The sequence below is a fragment of the Geotrypetes seraphini genome, chromosome 3, assembly GCF_902459505.1.
Source record: "Geotrypetes seraphini chromosome 3, aGeoSer1.1, whole genome shotgun sequence".
NCBI classification, from domain to species: domain Eukaryota; kingdom Metazoa; phylum Chordata; class Amphibia; order Gymnophiona; family Dermophiidae; genus Geotrypetes; species Geotrypetes seraphini.
In genome coordinates, this window is record NC_047086.1 from 39,961,236 (window position 1) to 39,980,727 (window position 19,492).

The window sequence follows — 19,492 nt, forward strand, 5'->3', positions numbered from 1 at the left end:
GGCCACAGCTCACACGCGACTAACAAGGGGAAAAGCTCCAAAAGGGTCATGTTACGAGTAAAACCTGCCTTCCGCCAACTCTCCGGCCATGCCGCAGCGCACCAGTGCCCTTGACAGTAGAGTCTGAAGCCTACGCCCCCCGCCGCATCCGATTGCAGCTCCAGATCCACACTGGAGGTATCCGGAAACTGAATGGGAAGCGATCCATTGAACTGAGCTAAGAAGATAGACCACATATGCAGATCTGCCCGAATCCCAGCCGAAATCCGAACAAAGTGTCTACGATTCCGAACACCGGACGTCGCCGCCGCTAAACGACGAGAAAAAGCCCGTCCCATAGGCAGGACCCGACAAGCAAAGTTAAGGGACCCCAACAAAGACTGTACGACTCGCAGAGTAGATTTATGGGTACCCCGCACCATAGAAATCAAGGTTAACAGCTGTCGCACCTTACCTTGTGGTAGCCGGGTCACCATTGCAACCGTATCAATCTCAATCCCTAAAAAGGTGAGACAAGAAGTGGGCCCTTCCGATTTATCAGCCGACAACGGCACTCCAAATTCGGCAGCCATCGCCTCGAAGGTATATTTTAGCAGACCGCAATCACCCGCGCCCGCCCCCCCTACGAACAGAAAATCATCTAGATAATGAACCACCGAGTCTCTGCCTGCACGGCGAACAGTAACCCAATGTAGAAAGGAGCTGAACAACTCAAAAAACGCGCAGGAGATGGAACAGCCCATCGGCAGGCAACGGTCATAATAAAAGGCACCCTCAAACCGAAAGCCCAATAACGGATAAGAGGATGGATGAACCGGTAGCAACCGAAAAGCCGACTCAATGTCCACCTTCGCCAGCAAAGCACCACAACCCGCGATTCTCACCAGACGCAAAGCACTGTCGAAGGATGCGTAGCGAACCGAACAGAGATCACGAGGAATACCGTCATTCACCGAACGACCTACGGGCCTGGACAGGTTATGAATCAGGCGGAATTTCCCAGGTTCCTTCTTAGGAATAATTGCCAGAGGGGACAACACCATCACCTGGAACGGACGATCCAGAAAAGGGCCCGCAACCCGCGCTAGAGCAAGTTCCTCACGCAACTTACGCCGCACCTCCCCCTGCAATATAGAAACCGAAGAAGCATTGGAGGCCTGCACGGAAGACAAGGGGAGGGAACAGGGAATCACAAAACCGTCGCTAAATCCCCCCGCCAACATTGCCGCAGACTTCTTATCCCCATACTGGTCCAACCAAGGTCTCATGGCACCCACCCGGACCGGAGTGGGCAGCCCCTGCACCCCGACCTCACTTGGTTGGAGCAATGGGGGCACCCGCTCCCTTTTTGGGGCACTTGGTAGCCGGGTGACCCTGTCCACACAAGGAGCAGGCATGCCGGAAGCGACAGTCTGTAAAGGAACAGGAGGATTTATTGAACTGCCAGCAGAGGCCCGGCCCCCCACCAGCCCCCGGGCCTCCCGTGGGACGAAAGGAACGACCTCCCCCCGCTACCGGAAACCCCGCCTTACCAGCAACGCTCAGGCCAGACCCCCCAGGTTTTGCCATATGGGTGAGCCATAGATTAATGTCCTGAGTACCCCAAGACATGTGCCTGTTCTCTTCCATCTTGTCACGGAAGGCCTCATCATAATTGAGCCAGGCCCAACCCCCGAATCTCTGATAACCATCTAGAATGGAATCCGCGTAAGCCAACAACAGGCCGTAGTCCTGGGGACGCTCGCGTCCCCAAACACTGGCCAAACGCAGAAACGCCCGCGACCAATTCACTATATTACGGGACACAACACTCCCCTTAGGCTTCCCCCCCTCCTTCTTGCTCTTCTTCTTCCGACCTCGTACACGGCCTTCCAAAAGCCTAAAAACATCAACGCACGAACGCTTCTTAATCTTGCGGCGAAGAGACCGCGGAACCTTCTCCCATAGCTCAGATAGCGCCACCAGAGCCGGGGCCCCCCGATCGGCACCTTCCTGTACTGAGCTCTCACCCATCCCCCGCCGAGGTGAATCTGACGAGGAAGAGGACGTCGAAGAAGAAGAAGATGTTAGAGAAGACGAAGAAGAAGACGACGGAGAATCCTTACCCCGCCGGCCTTTCCTACCTTTCCCCTTACCCTTCTTCCGCCTACCCTTACCAAGCACCCCAGCCGCTAAGGCCATGTTACCCGTGTTCAGGTCCCCAGCCGGTCGTCCTCCGCCACCTGCCGCTCCAGGAGTGGCGCCATCCGCAGCTACCACCATAGCAGGACTCCGATGGGTCGCCCGATCAGGGTCCTCGATTCCGGTCTGCCGTGCAGCATCCAATCCCTCGGTAGGCACTCCAGATGCAGAAGTCCCGGGGACACACTCGCGGTCAGCAGCAGAAGCCTGGGGGAAAAAATCAAGACAGGGGCCAGCAACCTGCACAGCAGAAGAAGAAATTAACCCAGAGGGCCAGACCCCCACCCGCTGATCTCTCAACCCCTCAATCCCTCGGGGGCTACCCCCAACGGGGATGCCCGGGCTCCACGGCGGCGGAGGGACAACCCCATGGTAGGGAGGAGGAACCAGGGCCCAGGGATTAGGACCCCAAGGGGACCCCCAAGCACCTGGCGGCCACGAAGACCACCAGCTCCCCGCGCTTCCAGGCATCCCGTGACCCAATCCCGAGGGAGCGGGCGCCGCTGGGATCTCCGCCGGACCAGCCCCCAGGACTCCAAACCCTTCCGAGGCATGAGCCACGCTGTCCGGACGGCCACACCCCGACCCCTCTCCCACAATCACCACCCCAGCCCGAGCAGTAACAGACCCACCCGGCAATGGGATCCCAGCATCCAGCTCGCTCACAGTCCCAGCCTGAGCTACAGGAACAATGCCTGCCGGCCTATCCCCAGCCTGTGAAGCACCACGGCTCCTCCCCCTTCCTCCCTGCAGTCTTCCACGGCCCCTGCGGGCCGACCCCGCGCTGGCTCTAAAAACCAACGCCTCTCCACCGACCTCCAGCGCTATCGCAGTTCGGGCAGCCGAACGCGAGCGTCTAGGAGGTAAGGGTCTACCCCTTCCCATCGAGGCACTCACCGGGTCCCGCTCCTCCTCGTCGAACGAGTCACCGGCGACCAGGGACAGCTCTGCAGGATCCGCAGCAGCAGAGGTAGGGACACGAGCCATTTTATTTATTTATTTATTTTTATTTTTTATTTTTTTATAAGTTATTTATTCGGCACCCGACTCGCGCCGCCGAACCGCTACCACCACCGCGCACCCAGAGGACCGACACGCGTGGAGGCACAGCCACGTGGTAGGCCCGAGACCCGCGATCACCCCGACCTGGCTCAAAAGTTGTCTCGGAGGACCGGAAACCCTTAAGGTCCTCCGAGACCCTCCTTAAATAATCCCTCCACCCCCCGCCCCCCCCCACGGCCGCGACACTGACTTATCAGAGGCCAGTCCCTCGGCGGGACGGCCTCTGCCCGCCCAATTTCCTTTTCTACCTAACCCCCCCCCTTTTCCCGAAACCTGCTCGGCGGACGGCCCCGCGGGCCTTCCAGCTCCGCGTTAGAGCCGTCCGTCGAGACTAGCTCTCGGACTTTTTATTCTTAGATTTATATGTTCGTTCTGCTCTATAGACACTTCTGCCTCTCTCTCTCTCTCTCTATCTCTCTCTATTTCTCTTTCTCTCTCTCTTCCTTTATCTTTCTCTCTCTTTCTCTTATCCCTCCTGTTTCTCTGTCTTTTTCTATTCCTTTTCTAAGCAGTTCCAGATACTCTGGATCCTTTTCATTAATCTAGTTTTATTCAAACGATTGTAGATACAAACATTTGATACATGATTTTTATTATGATTCTATGTGTTTGAGCTGCTTTCTGTTTATAATTCTTATAATATTCAATAAAATTATTGAACTACAAGAATATGGTGCCTGCTTGTCCTGGGATAAAGAGCAGTTACCTGTAAACGATGTTATCCAGGGACAGCAGGCAGATATTCTTACAACCCTCCCATCTCCCCTAGTTGGCTTCTTAGCTTTTTTACTAAACTGATGGTTCCATGAGCAGCAGGTGGAAAGGCACTTGCACATGCATGGTTCATGTGGACTGTCCATACCAGGCTTAAGAACATAAGAATAGCCTTACTGGATCAGACAAATGGTCCATTGAGCCCAGTAGCCCATTCTCACGGTGGCCAATCCAGGTCACTAGTACCTGGCCAAAACCCAAGGCTTTGTGGACGATGTCACCCATATGTAAGAATATCTGCCTGCTGTCCCTGGATAACTCCTGTTACAGGTTAGTAACTGTGCTATTTGTATATGCAGTCTATATTTGTAAATATCATTGTTTACACATGCAGCTGCTGCAAAAACAAATCCTATAATTTAGAGGCCAGTTCAGTGCCTAAAATATACAGACTCTAAAAGAAGTACAAACATCTTGGTCTAGTACTAACAGCTTGAGCAAATAACAGGCTTTTAAGATGTTTTCTAAATAATTTAAATGACTTGTCTTTCACAGTTGAACTGACAACTTATGCCACAGACAGGGAGCAATGACCAAAAATAAACAGTGCCTCTTCTAATTGCCCTAACAGATAGGGAAATACTTTTAAAACCAATAGGAGGAAATATTTTTTCACTCAGAGAATTGTTAAGCTCTGGAACGCATTGCCAGAGATTGTGGTAAGAGAGGAAAAGTCCATAGTCTGTTATTGAGAAAGACATGGGGGAAGTCACTGCTTGCCCTGGATCGGTAGCATGGAATGTTGCTACTCCTTGGGTTTGGCCAGGTGCTAATGACCTGTATTGGCCACGGTGAGAACGGGCTACTGGGCTTGACCCAGTAAGGCTATTCTTATGTTCAAATAATGTATTGGATAATATACCCTTATTTTATTTATTTAAAAAATGTATTATCTGCCTAAAACCTAGGTGGCTTACAATAAAACAGTCATCCTGCCCTGTAAAGTAGTTGTACGTTTTATAGCTTATCATAACATATTTGCTGTTACATTTCATAATACATTCCTTACAGTACAGATAGGCCATAATGTTAAGAGTCAGAAGGTCAGTAGAATATGATTGACCCTCAAAATAAAAATGTGGTATTCATTTATAAGTTACTGATATTGGTGACTAACCTTGTAAGGTCTGTTATCTTCATAGAAAGAAAGCTCTTACAAGATTTACCTTAAATTGTCTTCAACTTATATTGAAGTAATCTTCAGCTCTGTGAAGTAAACATAACACAGATGTACAAGTCAATAGCTTACCATAGCCTATAGCACTGTTTTTCAGCTCAATCCTTGAGTATTCTGGATAACCACAATGAATATGCATGAGAGAGATTTACATGCATTACCTCCTTGGTAATCTCTCTCATACATATTCATTCTAGATATCTTGAAAACCTGGCAGGATGGATATTTCCTGAGCAGTGGCATACCTAGGGTATGTGACACCCAAGGCCCATCATTTTTGACCCCCTCCCCCATGGCCCATCATTTTTTGACACACATACACCCCCGGCCCATCATTTTTTTGACACACACCCCTGCCCTTGGTATGCCACTGCTATAGTTCAAAAAAAGCTAAGAAGCTGGTAAAAGCGTCCTTTAAGGAACACCCTCCGATCTGGCAAGATATATATACATAGTAACATAGTAGATGACGGCAGATAAAGACCCGAATGGTCCATCCAGTCTGCCCAACCTGATTCAATTTAAATTTTTTTTTTTTTTTTTTTCTTCTTAGTTATTTCTGGGCGAGAATCCAAAGCTTTACCCGGTACTGTGCTTGAGTTCCAACTGCCGAAATCACTGTTAAGACTTACTCCAGCCCATCTACACCCTCCCAGCCATTGAAGCCCTCCCCTGCCCATCCTTCTCCAAACGGCCATACACAGACGCAGACCGTACAAGTCTGCCCAGTAACTGGCCTAGTTCAATCTTTAATATTATTTTCTGATTCTAAATCTTCTGTGTTCATCCCACGCTTCTTTGAACTCAGTCACAGTTTTACTCTCCACCACCTCTCTCGGGAGCGCATTCCAGGCATCCACCACCCTCTCCGTAAAGTAGAATTTCCTAACATTGCCCCTGAATCTACCACCCCTCAACCTCAAATTATGTCCTCTGGTTTTACCATTTTCCTTTCTCTGGAAAAGATTTTGTTCTACGTTAATACCCTTTAAGTATTTGAACGTCTGAATCATATCTCCCCTGTCCCTCCTTTCCTCTAGGGTATACATATTCAGGGCTTCCAGTCTCTCCTCATACGTCTTCTGGCGCAAGCCTCCTATCATTTTCGTCGCCCTCCTCTGGACCGCCTCAAGTCTTCTTACGTCTTTCGCCAGATACGGTCTCCAAAACTGAACACAATACTCCAAGTGGGGCCTCACCAATGACCTGTACAGGGGCATCAACACCTTCTTCCTTCTACTGACTACGCCTCTCTTTATACAGCCCAGAATCCTTCTGACAGCAGCCACTGCCTTGTCACACTGTTTTTTCGCCTTTAGATCTTCGGACACTATCACCCCAAGGTCCCTCTCCCCGTCCGTGCATATCAGCTTCTCTCCTCCCAGCATATACGGTTCCTTCCTATTATTAATCCCCAAATGCATTACTCTGCATTTCTTTGCATTGAATTTTAGTTGCCAGGCATTAGACCATTCCTCTAACTTTTGCAGATCCTTTTTCATATTCTCCACTCCCTCTTCGGTGTCTACTCTGTTACAAATCTTGGTATCATCTGCAAAAAGGCACACTTTTCCTTCTAACCCTTCAGCAATGTCACTTACATACATATTGAACAGGATTGGCCCCAGCACCGAACCCTGATGGACTCCACTAGTCACCTTTTCTTCCTTCGAGCGACTTCCATTAACCACCACCCTTTGGCGTCTGTCCGACAGCCAGTTTCTGACCCAGTTCACCACTTTGGGTCCTAACTTCAGCCCTTCAAGTTTGTTCAACAGCCTCCTATGAGGAACTGTATCAAAGGCTTTGCTGAAATCCAAGGAAATTACATCTAGCATATGTCCTCGATCCAGCTCTCTGGTCACCCAATCAAAAAATTCAATCAGGTTCGTTTGGCACGATTTACCTTTTGTAAAGCCATGTTGCCTCGGATCCTGTAACCCATTAGATTCAAGGAAATACACTATCCTTTCTTTCAGCAACACTTCCATTATTTTTCCAACAACTGAAGTGAGGCTCACCGGCCTGTAGTTTCCTGCTTCATCCCTGTGACCACTTTTATGAATAGGGACCACATCCGCTCTCCTCCAATCCCCAGGAATCACTCCTGTCTCCAGAGATTTGTTGAACAAGTCTTTAATAGGACTCGCCAGAACCTCTCTGAGCTCCCTTAGTATCCTGGGATGGATCCCGTCTGGTCCCATCGCTTTGTCCACCTTCAGTTTTTCAAGTTGCTCATAAACACCCTCCTCCGTGAACGGCGCAGAATCTACTCCATTTTCTCGTGTAACTTTGCCAGACAATCTCGGTCCTTCTCCAGGATTTTCTTCTGTGAACACAGAACAGAAGTATTTGTTTAGCACATTTGCTTTCTCCTCATCACTCTCCACATATTTGTTCCCAGCATCTTTTAGCCTAGCTTACCTAGCCTAGCAAGGTCGACCAATGGCTGAGAACGCTGTCCGTTGGCGTCACGAAAGGAGCGGGATAGAGCCAGATCGGAGGGTGTTCCTTAAAGGATGCTTTCACCGCTCCCACCAGCTTCTTAGTCTTTTTCTTGGCCGCGGGGGTGGATCTGGAAGCCGCGCTGAAGTGCAGGTTCGAGAAGGTACCAGACCCGGCCGGCTGTGCACCCCCTAGGGCGTGCACCCGGGGCGGTCGGCCACTGCCCCGCCCTTGGTATGCCACTGGCCCCGAGGACTAGATTGAGAAGAACTAACCTTTAGTTGTAAATTCACTCATGTCTACTGTACATTAAATGGCTGCATTTTCAATATGTATGTTCCTCTTCTTTTTAGGAGTTGCTGCAATAAGTGGTGCATTTACAGGAAAAATTATCAAAGACATGGCTTCCTTTAATGCACAACCTATCATTTTTGCCTTAAGTAATCCAACCAGTAAAGCAGAGTGTACTGCTGAGCAGTGTTACCGTCTTACAGAGGTAAATTTAGATTCTTGTGGTGTTTTTATATTTTTACTGCATAGTGGCTTAATATTCCTAGTAATACTGTACTAAAATAACCTCTGCACCTGGCTACTACAAAGTAACTGATAGCAAAAAGTAAGATTTCTGGTGTCACCATTAGGGGTGTTCAAGTGGAAAATATGTTTCTAGGAGAGGATAAGTGGTCAGATGAATGGAATGTGAGTAGAGGAGAACTATAGAGGCTGACTGGTGGAACAGACAATGAGAATTAAGACTGAGTGACACAGGAGCATAGCCAGAAGTCCAATTGGGGGGGGGGGGCTCAGGGGTGAATTGGGTGGTAAGAATCGATAGATCTCAAGGTACTAGCAGGGTGAATGGAATTGTAAGAAATACGAAAAAAGAAGGGATACTTAGATAGCAGAGAAGTTTGAAGTCAATCTGAAATGGGAAAGGAAGCCATTATAAATCTACTATAATAAAATGCTAAACACGCATGCGCACTCTTACCTGCGTGATCCCTGATACGTAGGTCCGTGGCCGGCAGGAGTGCACATGCGCGCATACAATAGTCCCTCTCGCAGACCCCAAGGTGATATGCGGTCTTGCCGGTTCCATTCGCCCGGCCGAAGTTTATTTTTAAGTTTAAATGCCGCCGCTGTAGCTCCTCTCATGAGCCGCACCTGCATCGGAGAAGGCTTCCGACGCAGACGGCGATCGTAAGAGAAGCCACCGTGGCACTTTTAAACTTAAAAATAAACTCTGGCAAGGGACTAAGGGAGCCACCAGATCACAGGAAGGGAAGAGAAAGGGGGGGTGCAGCAAGGGTCTAAGAGAGCAGGCCAGACCGCAGAAAGGGAAGGGGGTAGGGGGAAATGCTGCTGCTGATGCACAGGGACGTGGAGGGGGAAGGAAATACCACTGCTGCTGCACAGAGAAGTGGAGGGGGAGGGAAATACTGCTGCTGCTGCACAGGGAAGTATGGTGGGGGGAGGGAAATGCTGCTGCACAGGGAAATGTAGGGAGAGGGAATACTGCTTTAGCTTCTGCACAAGGTAGAGGGAAATTCTGCTGCTGCTGCTCAGAGAAGTGGAGGGGGAGGGAAAACTGCTGCTGCTGTTGCACAGGGAATTGGGGTGGGGGAGGGAAATGCTGCTGCACAGGGAAATGGAGGGGGAGGGAATGCTGCTGCTGCTGCACAGGAAAGTTGGGGGGAGGGAAATGCTGTTGCTGCTGCACAGGGAACTGGGGTGGGGGGAGGAAAATGCTGCTGCACAGGGAAGGGGGAAGGGAAATGCTGCTGATACACAGAGAAGTGGGGTGGGGGAGGGAAATGCTGCACACGGAAATGGAGGGGGGAGTGAAATGCTGCTGCTGCACAGGGAAGTGGGTTGGGGTGAATGCTGCTGCACAGGGAAATGGAGGGGGAGGGAATGTTGCTGTGGCTGCTGCACAGGGAAGCGGGGGAGAGAAATGCTGCTGCTGCATAGGGGGCAGGGAGAGAAACAGATAGAAAGAAAGACAGATAGACAGTGGGAGGAAGACAGAAAGAAAGGAAGAAAGCCACAGGGGCATAGAGAGAGACAGACAGAAAGAAAGGCAGACAGCGGGAGATAGAGAGATAGAAAGAAAGACAGATAGACATATATTCTAGCACCGTTAATGTAACGGGCTAAAAGACTAGTGTAAGAATAATATGGTAACATGGTCAGATCTTTTCAATCCACAGAGAAGCCTAGCTGCTATATTGTGTGTGGTTTGGTGGCATTGAAAAAGGCATCCAGCAATTCCTGCAATCCACATTGCAGTGATCAAGACAGGACACTAGAAGTACCTAAGTGTAGGGAGTTTTTTTTATGTTTTTTTGTGAAACTAAAGCAAGAAATGTAGGTTTTTACCACAGCCAACACTTGTGGTTGAAAAGATAAAGATGAATCTAGAATTATTCCTAAATAATGGAAAGCAGTCACAAGTGAGATGGAAATATTGAAGAAGATCAGTGACGGTGCAGATTAGGTAGAGGACCTGTGATCAAACAAATAACTGTTTTCTAAGATTGTAGTACAAGCCTGTGTTGATAGAACCAAGCAACCAGGGCCGTTAAGTAGGTTTGATGAGGATGTAGGTCAATATGAAGTAGAGGAACAGGATAAATGAGAAGAATATTATCTGTGTAAAAGTAGAAGCTTATACTATAAGATTGAAGAACATCAGCTCAAGAATGTTAAAATCAAAGGCAATAAAACAGAACTTTGTGAAACACCCAACACCAGAGAATAGGTGGATGAAGATTTGCCAGAAAAATTAACTGTAAAAGTAGGTGTATGTAGAAAAGAGATGAACCATTTGATTATGGTATCTAAGAGACCATTGTCAGCCATGCACATCGGAAGAAAGGAATGATCAATGAGACCAAAAACTGCCAAGAGGTCTAATTATACCACAAGTGTAATGTTTCTAAGGTCAAGTGACATGTGGAGTTTACTGAGAAGGGAAGTAATTACAGACTTGGTGCTGTGATGTTGTCTAAAATCCCACTTGGTAGGGGTATAGTGTAAGGGAGCATTCTGTATAGGAAAGTCTGACTTTGGAGAGGAAGCAGAGATTGACTTGGGTCTAAGGATGATTTCTTAAGGATGCACAGTACTATAGCATGTTTCCAAATTGGAGGAACAGAGCCCTGAAGTTGTGTTTAATCAGAAGGAGCATAAGTGATAGAAGGCCACAAGTAGATACAGATAGCTAAGATAGAGTAAGTGGTCTAAAGCAGTGTTCTTCAACCTTTTTACACCTATGGACCGGCGGAAATAAAATAATTATTTCGTGGATCGGCAAACTACTAAGACTGAAATTTTTTTTAAAAACCATCGCCGCCCCGTCCCCACGAGGTCGGTCCCACAAACCATCTGATCCCATCCGCACAAGCCTCAAATAGTTATGATTTTATATTGAACATATTTTATTAAACTATAAAAAGAAACAATATTCTATACAATTGTCTTTTATAAATATAAATAATACAGGGCAAAGATCAACAAAACCCCTGTCTCCCTTCCCCTTCACATATATCCCCTCTACTATCAAGAAAACTGAATAAGCCAAATTATTACAGAATGCTACACAAATATCATGTAACAGAATACCACAGTCACACATGACAGGAATGGTGTTAGGGGAGTGGAACTAGGGCAACTGCCCCCTGGTCAGAGAAAGCCCTAAGCCAGCTGGAAGCTAAAGAAGCACTGCCTGGGCTTTGCACTCCCCAGTTATGTCTAGCAAGATACATATTTCAAATCTGATATATTTGAATCACAAGATAGAAATAAAATTATTTTTTTCTATCTTTTGTCGTCTCTGGTTTCTGCTTTCATTGCCTTTTCACTCTCTTCCATCCAGCGTCTGCCCTAAGAACATAAGAATTGCCACTGCTGGGTCAGACCAGTGGTCCATCATGCCCAGCAGTCCGCTCACGCGGCAGCCCTCTGGTCTAAGATCAGCACCCTAACTGAGACTAGCCCTACCAGCACACATTCTTGTTCAGCAGGAACTTGTCTAACTTTGTCTTGAATCCTTGGAGGGTGTTTTCCCCTATAACAGCCTCTGGAAGAGCGTTCCAGCTTTCTACCACTCTCTGGGTGAAGAAGAACTTTCTTACGTTTGTAAGGAATTGATCCCCTTCCAACTTTAGAGAGTGCCTTCTCGTTCTCCCTACCTTGGAGAGGGTGAACAACCTGTCCTTATCTACTAAGTCTATCCCCTTCAGTACCTTGAATGTTTCGATCATGTCCCCTCTCAATCTCCTCTGTTCGAGGGAGAAGAGGCCTAGTTTCTCTAATCTTTCGCTCTAAGGCAGTTCCTCCAACCCCTTAACCATCTTAGTCACTCTTCTCTGGACCCTTTTGAGTAGTACTGTGTCCTTTTTCATGTACGGCGACCAGTGCTGGACGCAGTACTCCAGGTGAGGGCGCACCATGGCACAAGATATGGAAACAGTGGCATGATAACCTTCTCCGATCTGTTCGTGATTCCATTCTTTATCATTCCTAACATGCCCAGGTCAAAAAATGCTTCTGCACCCTCTGGAAACTTCGCACCATCAAACGCCACTTCGACCACCTCTCCTTCCGTTTACTGGTCCAATCATTAATCTTAAGCATACTGGACTATTGTAATATCATATACCTGGGAGCCTATAAAAACACCATCAAACATTTAAGAATAGTACAAAATGCTGCTGTCCGCCTCATTTTCGGCCTCAAAAAAATATGACCACGTTAGCCCCTACTACACTAAACTTCACTGGCTACTGGTGGAGGCAAGAATCATCTTTAAATTCTCTTGCCTCTGCTTCAAAACATTAGTAGGCTCTTCACCAATTTACCTATCTGAGCACCTTGAAATCGCTGGCCCCTCTCGTACTCGAAATACGTACCTGTTTTCCTTTCCCTCCCTGAAGGGCTGCCTTTACAAAAAATTCCTCGACCGATCCCTAGCTTTCCAAGCAGGCAAATGGAACAAATGCCTCTCTACTCTCATCTCCAATTCCCCCCCTATCAAACATTCAGGAAATTAATCAAAACCTACCTTTTTGACAAATTCCTCTGATCTACCCTCCCTCCTCCTTCGACCTCGACTCACCCCCAGACTCTTTACCTCCGTATGTAACACTGCCATTTGTAACATCGCTACATGTAACTTATAGCGAATGTAACTATTCCGAATATATAACCTAGCTGTAAAAAATAACTTCACCGTAAAGTTAACGTCTTTTTTTTTTTTTTTTTTCCATTATATTTTTATTTTCAAATTTTACAAAAAGTGTACATAATAATAAAATACAGTTGATAAATGCATGGTATCACTTTTATATCTAACACAATGTATGTCTGGATTTGATTTTTGTAAAGTTAACGTCTAAAACGTAAATGTAACATGACCGAAAATGTATAGTCTATTATGTAAATGTAACATTAACAAAATTGTAACATCGCTGTAAATGTACAGTCTCTTCATCTGTTAACCACATAGAACTTCCATGGTAATGCGGTATACAAGAATAAAGTTATTATTATTATTATTATTCTGTTCGCCCTTTTTGCCACTGCCGCACATTGCGTGGACGGCTTCATCTATTTGTCAATCAGAACTCCCAAGTACCGCCCCAGACATCCTGTATTCATGCATGAGATTTTTGTTATCGACATGCATCACTTTACACTTGTCCACGTTGAACCTCATCTGCCATGTTGATGCCCATTCCTCGAGCCTGATTATGTCACATTGCAGATCTTCGCAGTCCCCCTGCGTCTTCACTACTCTGAATAACTTCATATCGTCTGCAAATTTAATCACCTCGCTCGGCGTACCAATGTCCAGATCATTTATAAAGATGTTTGAAGAGCATGGGTCCAAGCACTGAGCCCTGCGGCACCCCACTGGTGACACTCTTCCAGTCTGAGTATTGTCCATTTACCCCCACTTTCTGTTTCCTATGCTCCAGCCAGTTTTTAATCCATGTGAGTATTTCAAGTTTCAAGTTTAAGATTTGTTATCTACACAATATCATATACTTCAATGCGTATAACAATTTTTAAAAACAATAAAAAAAAAAAAAAGCAATGGGGAAGACAAAACAAGACGTTGTAAACAAATTATTTACGTTCTTATACAAACTGGTACAAAAGGCAAGGGGGATGAACTACAATCTTTAAGGAAAGAAAAAGAAACATTTAGGGAAGAACACATATGGTGGGAGCACATAACCAAAATATAAAGTAAAATAAAGAATAATTTGGCGACCTACCCATAAGACTCATAAAAAACTAAGGATTAGTATTTGATAAGTTATACTTTCTATGTTTTGAAAGCATCCTTGTACAGAAAGCTTTTTAAGGAGCGCTTGAATTTTTCTAAAGAAGGTTCATTACGTAAATATAGTGGTAAATTGTTCCAAAGCTGGGGTGCTATGACCGAGAAAATAGTGGATCTCCTGGTCCCTATTATTTTTAGAGAAGGAATAGTTAATAAACGTTGTGTTCACCCTCAATTCCATGGCTTGCAATTTTCCGAAGTAGTCGTTCATGCGGAACCTTATCAAACGCCTTCTGAAAATCCATATATACAATGTTGACCGGGTCGCCCTTGTCTATCTGTCTGTTTACTCCCTCAAAGAAGTGCAACAGGTTCATCAAACACGATCTGCCTTTGCTAAAACCGTGCTGACTGGTCCTCATCAGACCTTGTCCGTCAAGGTGATCAATGATGTGGTCTTTTATCAGAGACTCTACCATCTTTCCTGGTACCGAGGTCAGACTGTAGTTTACTGGATCTCCCCCCGAATCTTTCTTGAAGATTGGCGTAACATTCGCCACCTTCCAGTCTTCCAGAATCTTTCCCGATTTGATCGACAGATTGGCTATTAGTTGAAGCAGTTCAGTTATGGTCTCTTTCAGTTCCTTGATGACCTTCTGATGAATGCCATCCGGTCCCTGGGATTTATCGCTCTTAAGCCTATCAATCTGTCTACACACCTCCTCTAGACTGACCGTCAATCCTGTCAACTTTCCGTCTTCATTTCCAGCATATAGCCTGTACATCTTCGGTAATACAGATGCAAAAAATGTGTTCAGTTTGTCAGCGATTCCTTTGTCCTCCTTTAGCGCTCCCTTTATTCCATGGTTATCCAACGGTCCCACCGCTTCCTTCGCGGGTCGTTTCCCCTTAATATATCGAAAGAACGGCTTGAAGTTCTTCGCCTTCTTGCTTTTTTTTCCTCATAGTCTCTTTTGGCCCCTTTTACCGCCTTATGGCACCTGCGTTGATGTTGTTTGTGCTTGTTCCAGTTTTCATCTGTTTTTGACCTTTTCCATTCCTTAAACAAAGTTTTCTTGTCTCTGATCGCTTCCTTCACCTCTACTGTGAGCCACGCCGGTTCTTTGTTCTTTTTCCTCTTAGATCCCTTGTTGATACGCAGTATATATAGATTTTGCACCTCGGTGACTGTGTCCTTAAAAAGGGACCAAGCTTGCTGTAGCGTTTTTACAGTGCTTATCCTCTTCTTAATCTTCTTCCCTACCATGAGTCTCATCCCTTCGTAATTCCCTTTTCGGAAGTTCAGTGCCGTGGCTGTCATTTTGGACCGATGTTTCTCCTTTACGTTCAGATCGAAGCGGATCATATTGTGATCGCTGTTTCCCAGCATCTCTTCTACTTCTATATCTTGTGCCGGTCCTCGCAGGCCATTTAGGATTAAGTCCAGAATTGCATTTCCTCTAGTATTTTCCTTGACAAGTTGTTCCAGGAATCAATCGCCTACAGCATCCAAGAACTTGGTCTCTCTAATGCAACTGGAGGTGCCTAGGTTCCAATCTATTCCCCGATAATTGAAGTCACCCATGATAACTGTGTTGCCTCCCTTACAGTTGCGTTTAATCTTGTCCGTCATTTCTCTGTCAATTTCTTCAGACTGCCCTGGGGGTCGGTAGTAAATGCCGATCTTCGTTTTCAGGCCATTTGTTCTCAGAATTTTGACCCATAGAGACTAACTTATCCGTCAGTTGTGGCGTGTTTTCTCCAGTAGATTCCACATACACATACCCTCGTAGCGCTTTAAAACAGTGTTTCAATCCGGCACGCTAACGTCCTGCACGCGATTGTCTGCCCGGCATTGTCCACATGTGGTTTAGTCTATGTACCGACACAAAGATAACTTGCATGAAATTGTGCATAGAGTATTATGGCCATAAAGCTTAAAAAAATGGGTGAAGAATAATCCAAAATTAACTGATTTATAGGATTATATATGGGAAAAACTGAAACAATACTATAGAATTTTACAAGTCCAGGAGGTGACGTTGCATATGTCTTTCTTGACTCTTGTTGTACTATGCAAGAACATGTGCTTCAGGTTATTAAGGGAGCCTTTTGTCAATTATGAATCCTAACATAGATAAAACCAATGCTGTCTGAGTCTGATTTTTGAACTGTAGTGCAGAGCCTGGTGATTTCTAAGATAAATTTTTGCAATGCATTGTTAGGTGTTGCTAAATCTAGGGTAGAAGCTTTACAAATACCGTATTTTTCGCTCCATAAGACGCACCTGACCATTAGATGCACCCACCTCTAGAGGAGGAAAAACCAAGAAAAAACATTCTGCAACAAATGGTGTGTGCCCTGTACCCTGTACCCCCTCTGGTGGTCTAGAAGTAGGCCAGGACAGGGTACAGGGCACATCTAGTGGTGGGCACATCTAATAACCGCCACCTTAGAACCATTCAGGCATCAGGCAACGGCTCCCTCAGCTGCCAGATCGGAGCAACTGTCAAACTGGAAATCGGTAGGTGAGCTCAAAAGAAGCAAACACCAAGGAGACTGGAAGTCCCAAATGAAAACAGCAGAGACAGAACAAAAACCCAACAAAAAAGAAATTTAAAAGAAAAATCAACAAAGGCAAAATAAAACAAAAACAAAAGCAGGACAAGGGAGACAGCACAGAAGATGACCTAACTGGCCGTCATCATGTTGGAATATTCATTTCTATCTCTATCTCTACCTCTGTCTTTATATTTTTATCTTTACTTTTCATAAATTGTTTCTTCAGGTACTTTAGTTAGATTGTGAGCCTTTGGGACAGCTAGGGAATTTCCAAGTACCTATCTTATTTATTTTTATTCATTGTATCTTTTAATGCATCATTTTTGTAAACCGCTTAGAAACCTCACGGTTATTAGCGGTATATAAGAATTAAATTAAATTAATAGTAGGCAGCCCCAAGCCAACCTGCCCCCAGCCAGCCAGCTCCAGGCCAACCAGCCAGCCCCAAGCCAGCCAGCCAGCCCCAAACTAGCCAGCCCCAAGCCAGCCAGCCAGCTCCAGGTCAACCAGCCAGCTCCAGGCCAACCAGCCAGCCAGCCCCAAATCATCCAGCCAGCCCCAGGCCAGCTAGCCTGCCCTAAGCCAGCCAGCCAATTCCAAACCAGCCAGCCAGCCCCAAGCCAGCTCCAGGCCAACCAGTCAGCCAGCACCAGGCAAGTCTTCCCCCCATACCTTTTTAAATTCTGCCCAGAAGCTCCAGCCAGCTTCCCTCCCTCCCTGCCTCCGCAGCAGCCTTCGCTCTTCCGGGCTCATCATTTCTTGGCCAGCGGCGAAACAAATCAGCAGCGTGGACGTCAGTAGCAAGCTTTATGCTCTCCCGCTCGGCCCCGTGCTGCTTTCCGAATGGCTGCCATAAGTTCTCGTGAGTCCCATGAGAACCTACGGCAGCCATTCGGAAAGCACCACGGGGCCGAGCGGGAGAGCATAAAGCTTGTTCCTGACTTCTGCACTGCTGATCTATTTCGACGCTGGCTGGGAAATAAGACGAGAGCTCTGGACCATCAGGTAAAAAAGGGGGAATGGCAACGACAGACTGACGGATGGGGGGGAATTTAAAAAAAAAGGTAGTGCGGCGGCAGCGGGCGGGTGGGTTTAGAAAGGTGGTGCGGCGGCGGGGTGGGGGCAGGTTTTACAATGGTAGGGGGGAGGGTAATAAAATTTGTACCTTCGCTTCATAAGACGCACCGAGATTTCCACCCACTTTTGGGTGGAAAAAAAGTGCATCTTATAGAGCAAAAAATATGGTAATTCAAAATATGGCACTGAGATTTGATTACAGCAGTATCGCAGTATGAACAAATCTCTCCTGTGTTAAAACATTGGTTACCAGTATTGCAATGTACTTAATGTAAAATTTTGACTATTATCCACCAAGTGATCTATGGGGAAGCACCATTGGCCCAAAGTTTGAAGAAATATATTACAATCCAAACCTTACAGTCACAGACAGCAATGAGATTATCTATGGAATCAGTAAGTGCTACATGAAAACATGGTCTGAAGCTATTTTTATAGCCTGTCCACAGATATGGAATGCTCTACCAGGTTCTCTGATGCTGTGTAACAATAAGGTGTAATTTAAAAAATTGTTGAAGACATTTATTTGGGAAAGCCTTTTATTAATCTCTTTTAGAGCTTGTAGAGAAATATTTTTTATGTCTGAATTGAGGTTTTTCAGCAGTTAACAGTTTGTGAAGGGTATGATAAGGGGAGAAGAGAGGAGAGGAGAGCAAGGGAGGCAGTACAGGTGAGCAGAGCCATGGGGAAAAGAGAGGAGAGCAGCGAGCCAGGGGCAGGCGAGAGGAAGCTCCACCCACCCCCACCGCGTCAGCAATATCTCAGCCCGGACTCCCCCTTAAAGGAGGGGAGCCACAGCCACGAGTCTCAAAGCTCGATCAGAGCAACAGAGGAGCCGGGGAGAAGATAGGAGAGGAGAAGAGAGCAAGGGAGGCAGTACAGGCAAGCAGAGCCAGGAGAGAAGAGAGGAGAGCAGCGAGCCAGGGGCAAGCGAGAGGAAGCTCCGCCCACTCCCACCGCGTCAGCAACATCTCAGCCCGGACTCCCCTTAAAGGAGGGGAGCCGCGGCCGTGAGTCTCAAAGCTCGATCAGAGCAACAGAGGAGCCGGGGAGAAGAGAGGAGAGCAGCGAGCCAGGGGCAGGCGAGAGGAAGCTCCACCCACCTCCACCGCGTCAGCAACATCTCAGCCCAGACTCCCCCTTAAAGGAGGGTAGCCGCAGCCGCAAGTCTCAAAGCTCGATCAGAGCAACAGAGGAGCCGGGGAGAGGAGAGCAAGGGAGGCAGTACAGGCGAGCAGAGCCAGGGGAGAAGAAAGGAGAGCAGCGAGCCAGGGGCGGGTGAGAGGAAGCTCCACCCACCCCACCGCGCCAGCAACATCTCAGCTCGGACTCCCCCTTAAAAGGGGGGGAGCCAACGGCGCGCAGCCGTTAGGTGCGCGGTGAAGGTGAGTGGCAAAGGCGCTCGCCTTAGCGAGAGCACCTTTGCGAGGGGCCTTGAGAAGGGCCAAGCAAAGACAGCCAAGGACTCCAGAACAACAGAAAACAGGAAGGTAAGGAAGAAGCGGGCACATGCGCAAGGAGAGCACATACACAAAAACACACACAAAAGAGAACACACACAAATACACACACAAGACAGGCAAGGATAAAGAGGCAGCAGGCTCCTGAGACAAGAAAGTGGTAGGCCCAAGAGAGGACAGTACTAACTCGCAAGCAAAAAGCGGCAGACTAAGTAGGCAAGAAAGAGCCAAACACAAGAGAGAGCACACACACGCACGCAAAAGCAAGAGAGGAGAGAGCAACTAGTGGACGAGAGAGAAAGGGAAATGGAAGCAGCAGGAACCCAGAGGAGCTTCCCAATGTACTGCACGGAGTGTCATATGTACGACTACCTCCCCACCGGAAAGGCAGGCGTATGTATGCAGTCGGTGTCAGGAACTGGAAAGCCTGAAGAAGGAAGTCGGTCGACTACAGTGCAGGGT

The 19,492-nt window shown here is 47.1% G+C and overlaps 1 protein-coding gene across 4 annotated transcripts in view; it reads left to right on the plus strand.

The window, feature by feature from the left end:
- The window catches only part of ME1 (malic enzyme 1), a 328,911-nt gene that overhangs the window by 291,959 nt on the left and 17,460 nt on the right, over positions 1 to 19,492 (plus strand). For all 4 annotated transcript variants that reach the window (XM_033939569.1, XM_033939568.1, XM_033939570.1 and 1 more), the window contains one exon: positions 7,993 to 8,135. In XM_033939569.1, coding sequence (XP_033795460.1) covers positions 7,993 to 8,135 — 143 coding nt within the window. The remainder of the gene's footprint in view (positions 1 to 7,992; positions 8,136 to 19,492) is intronic.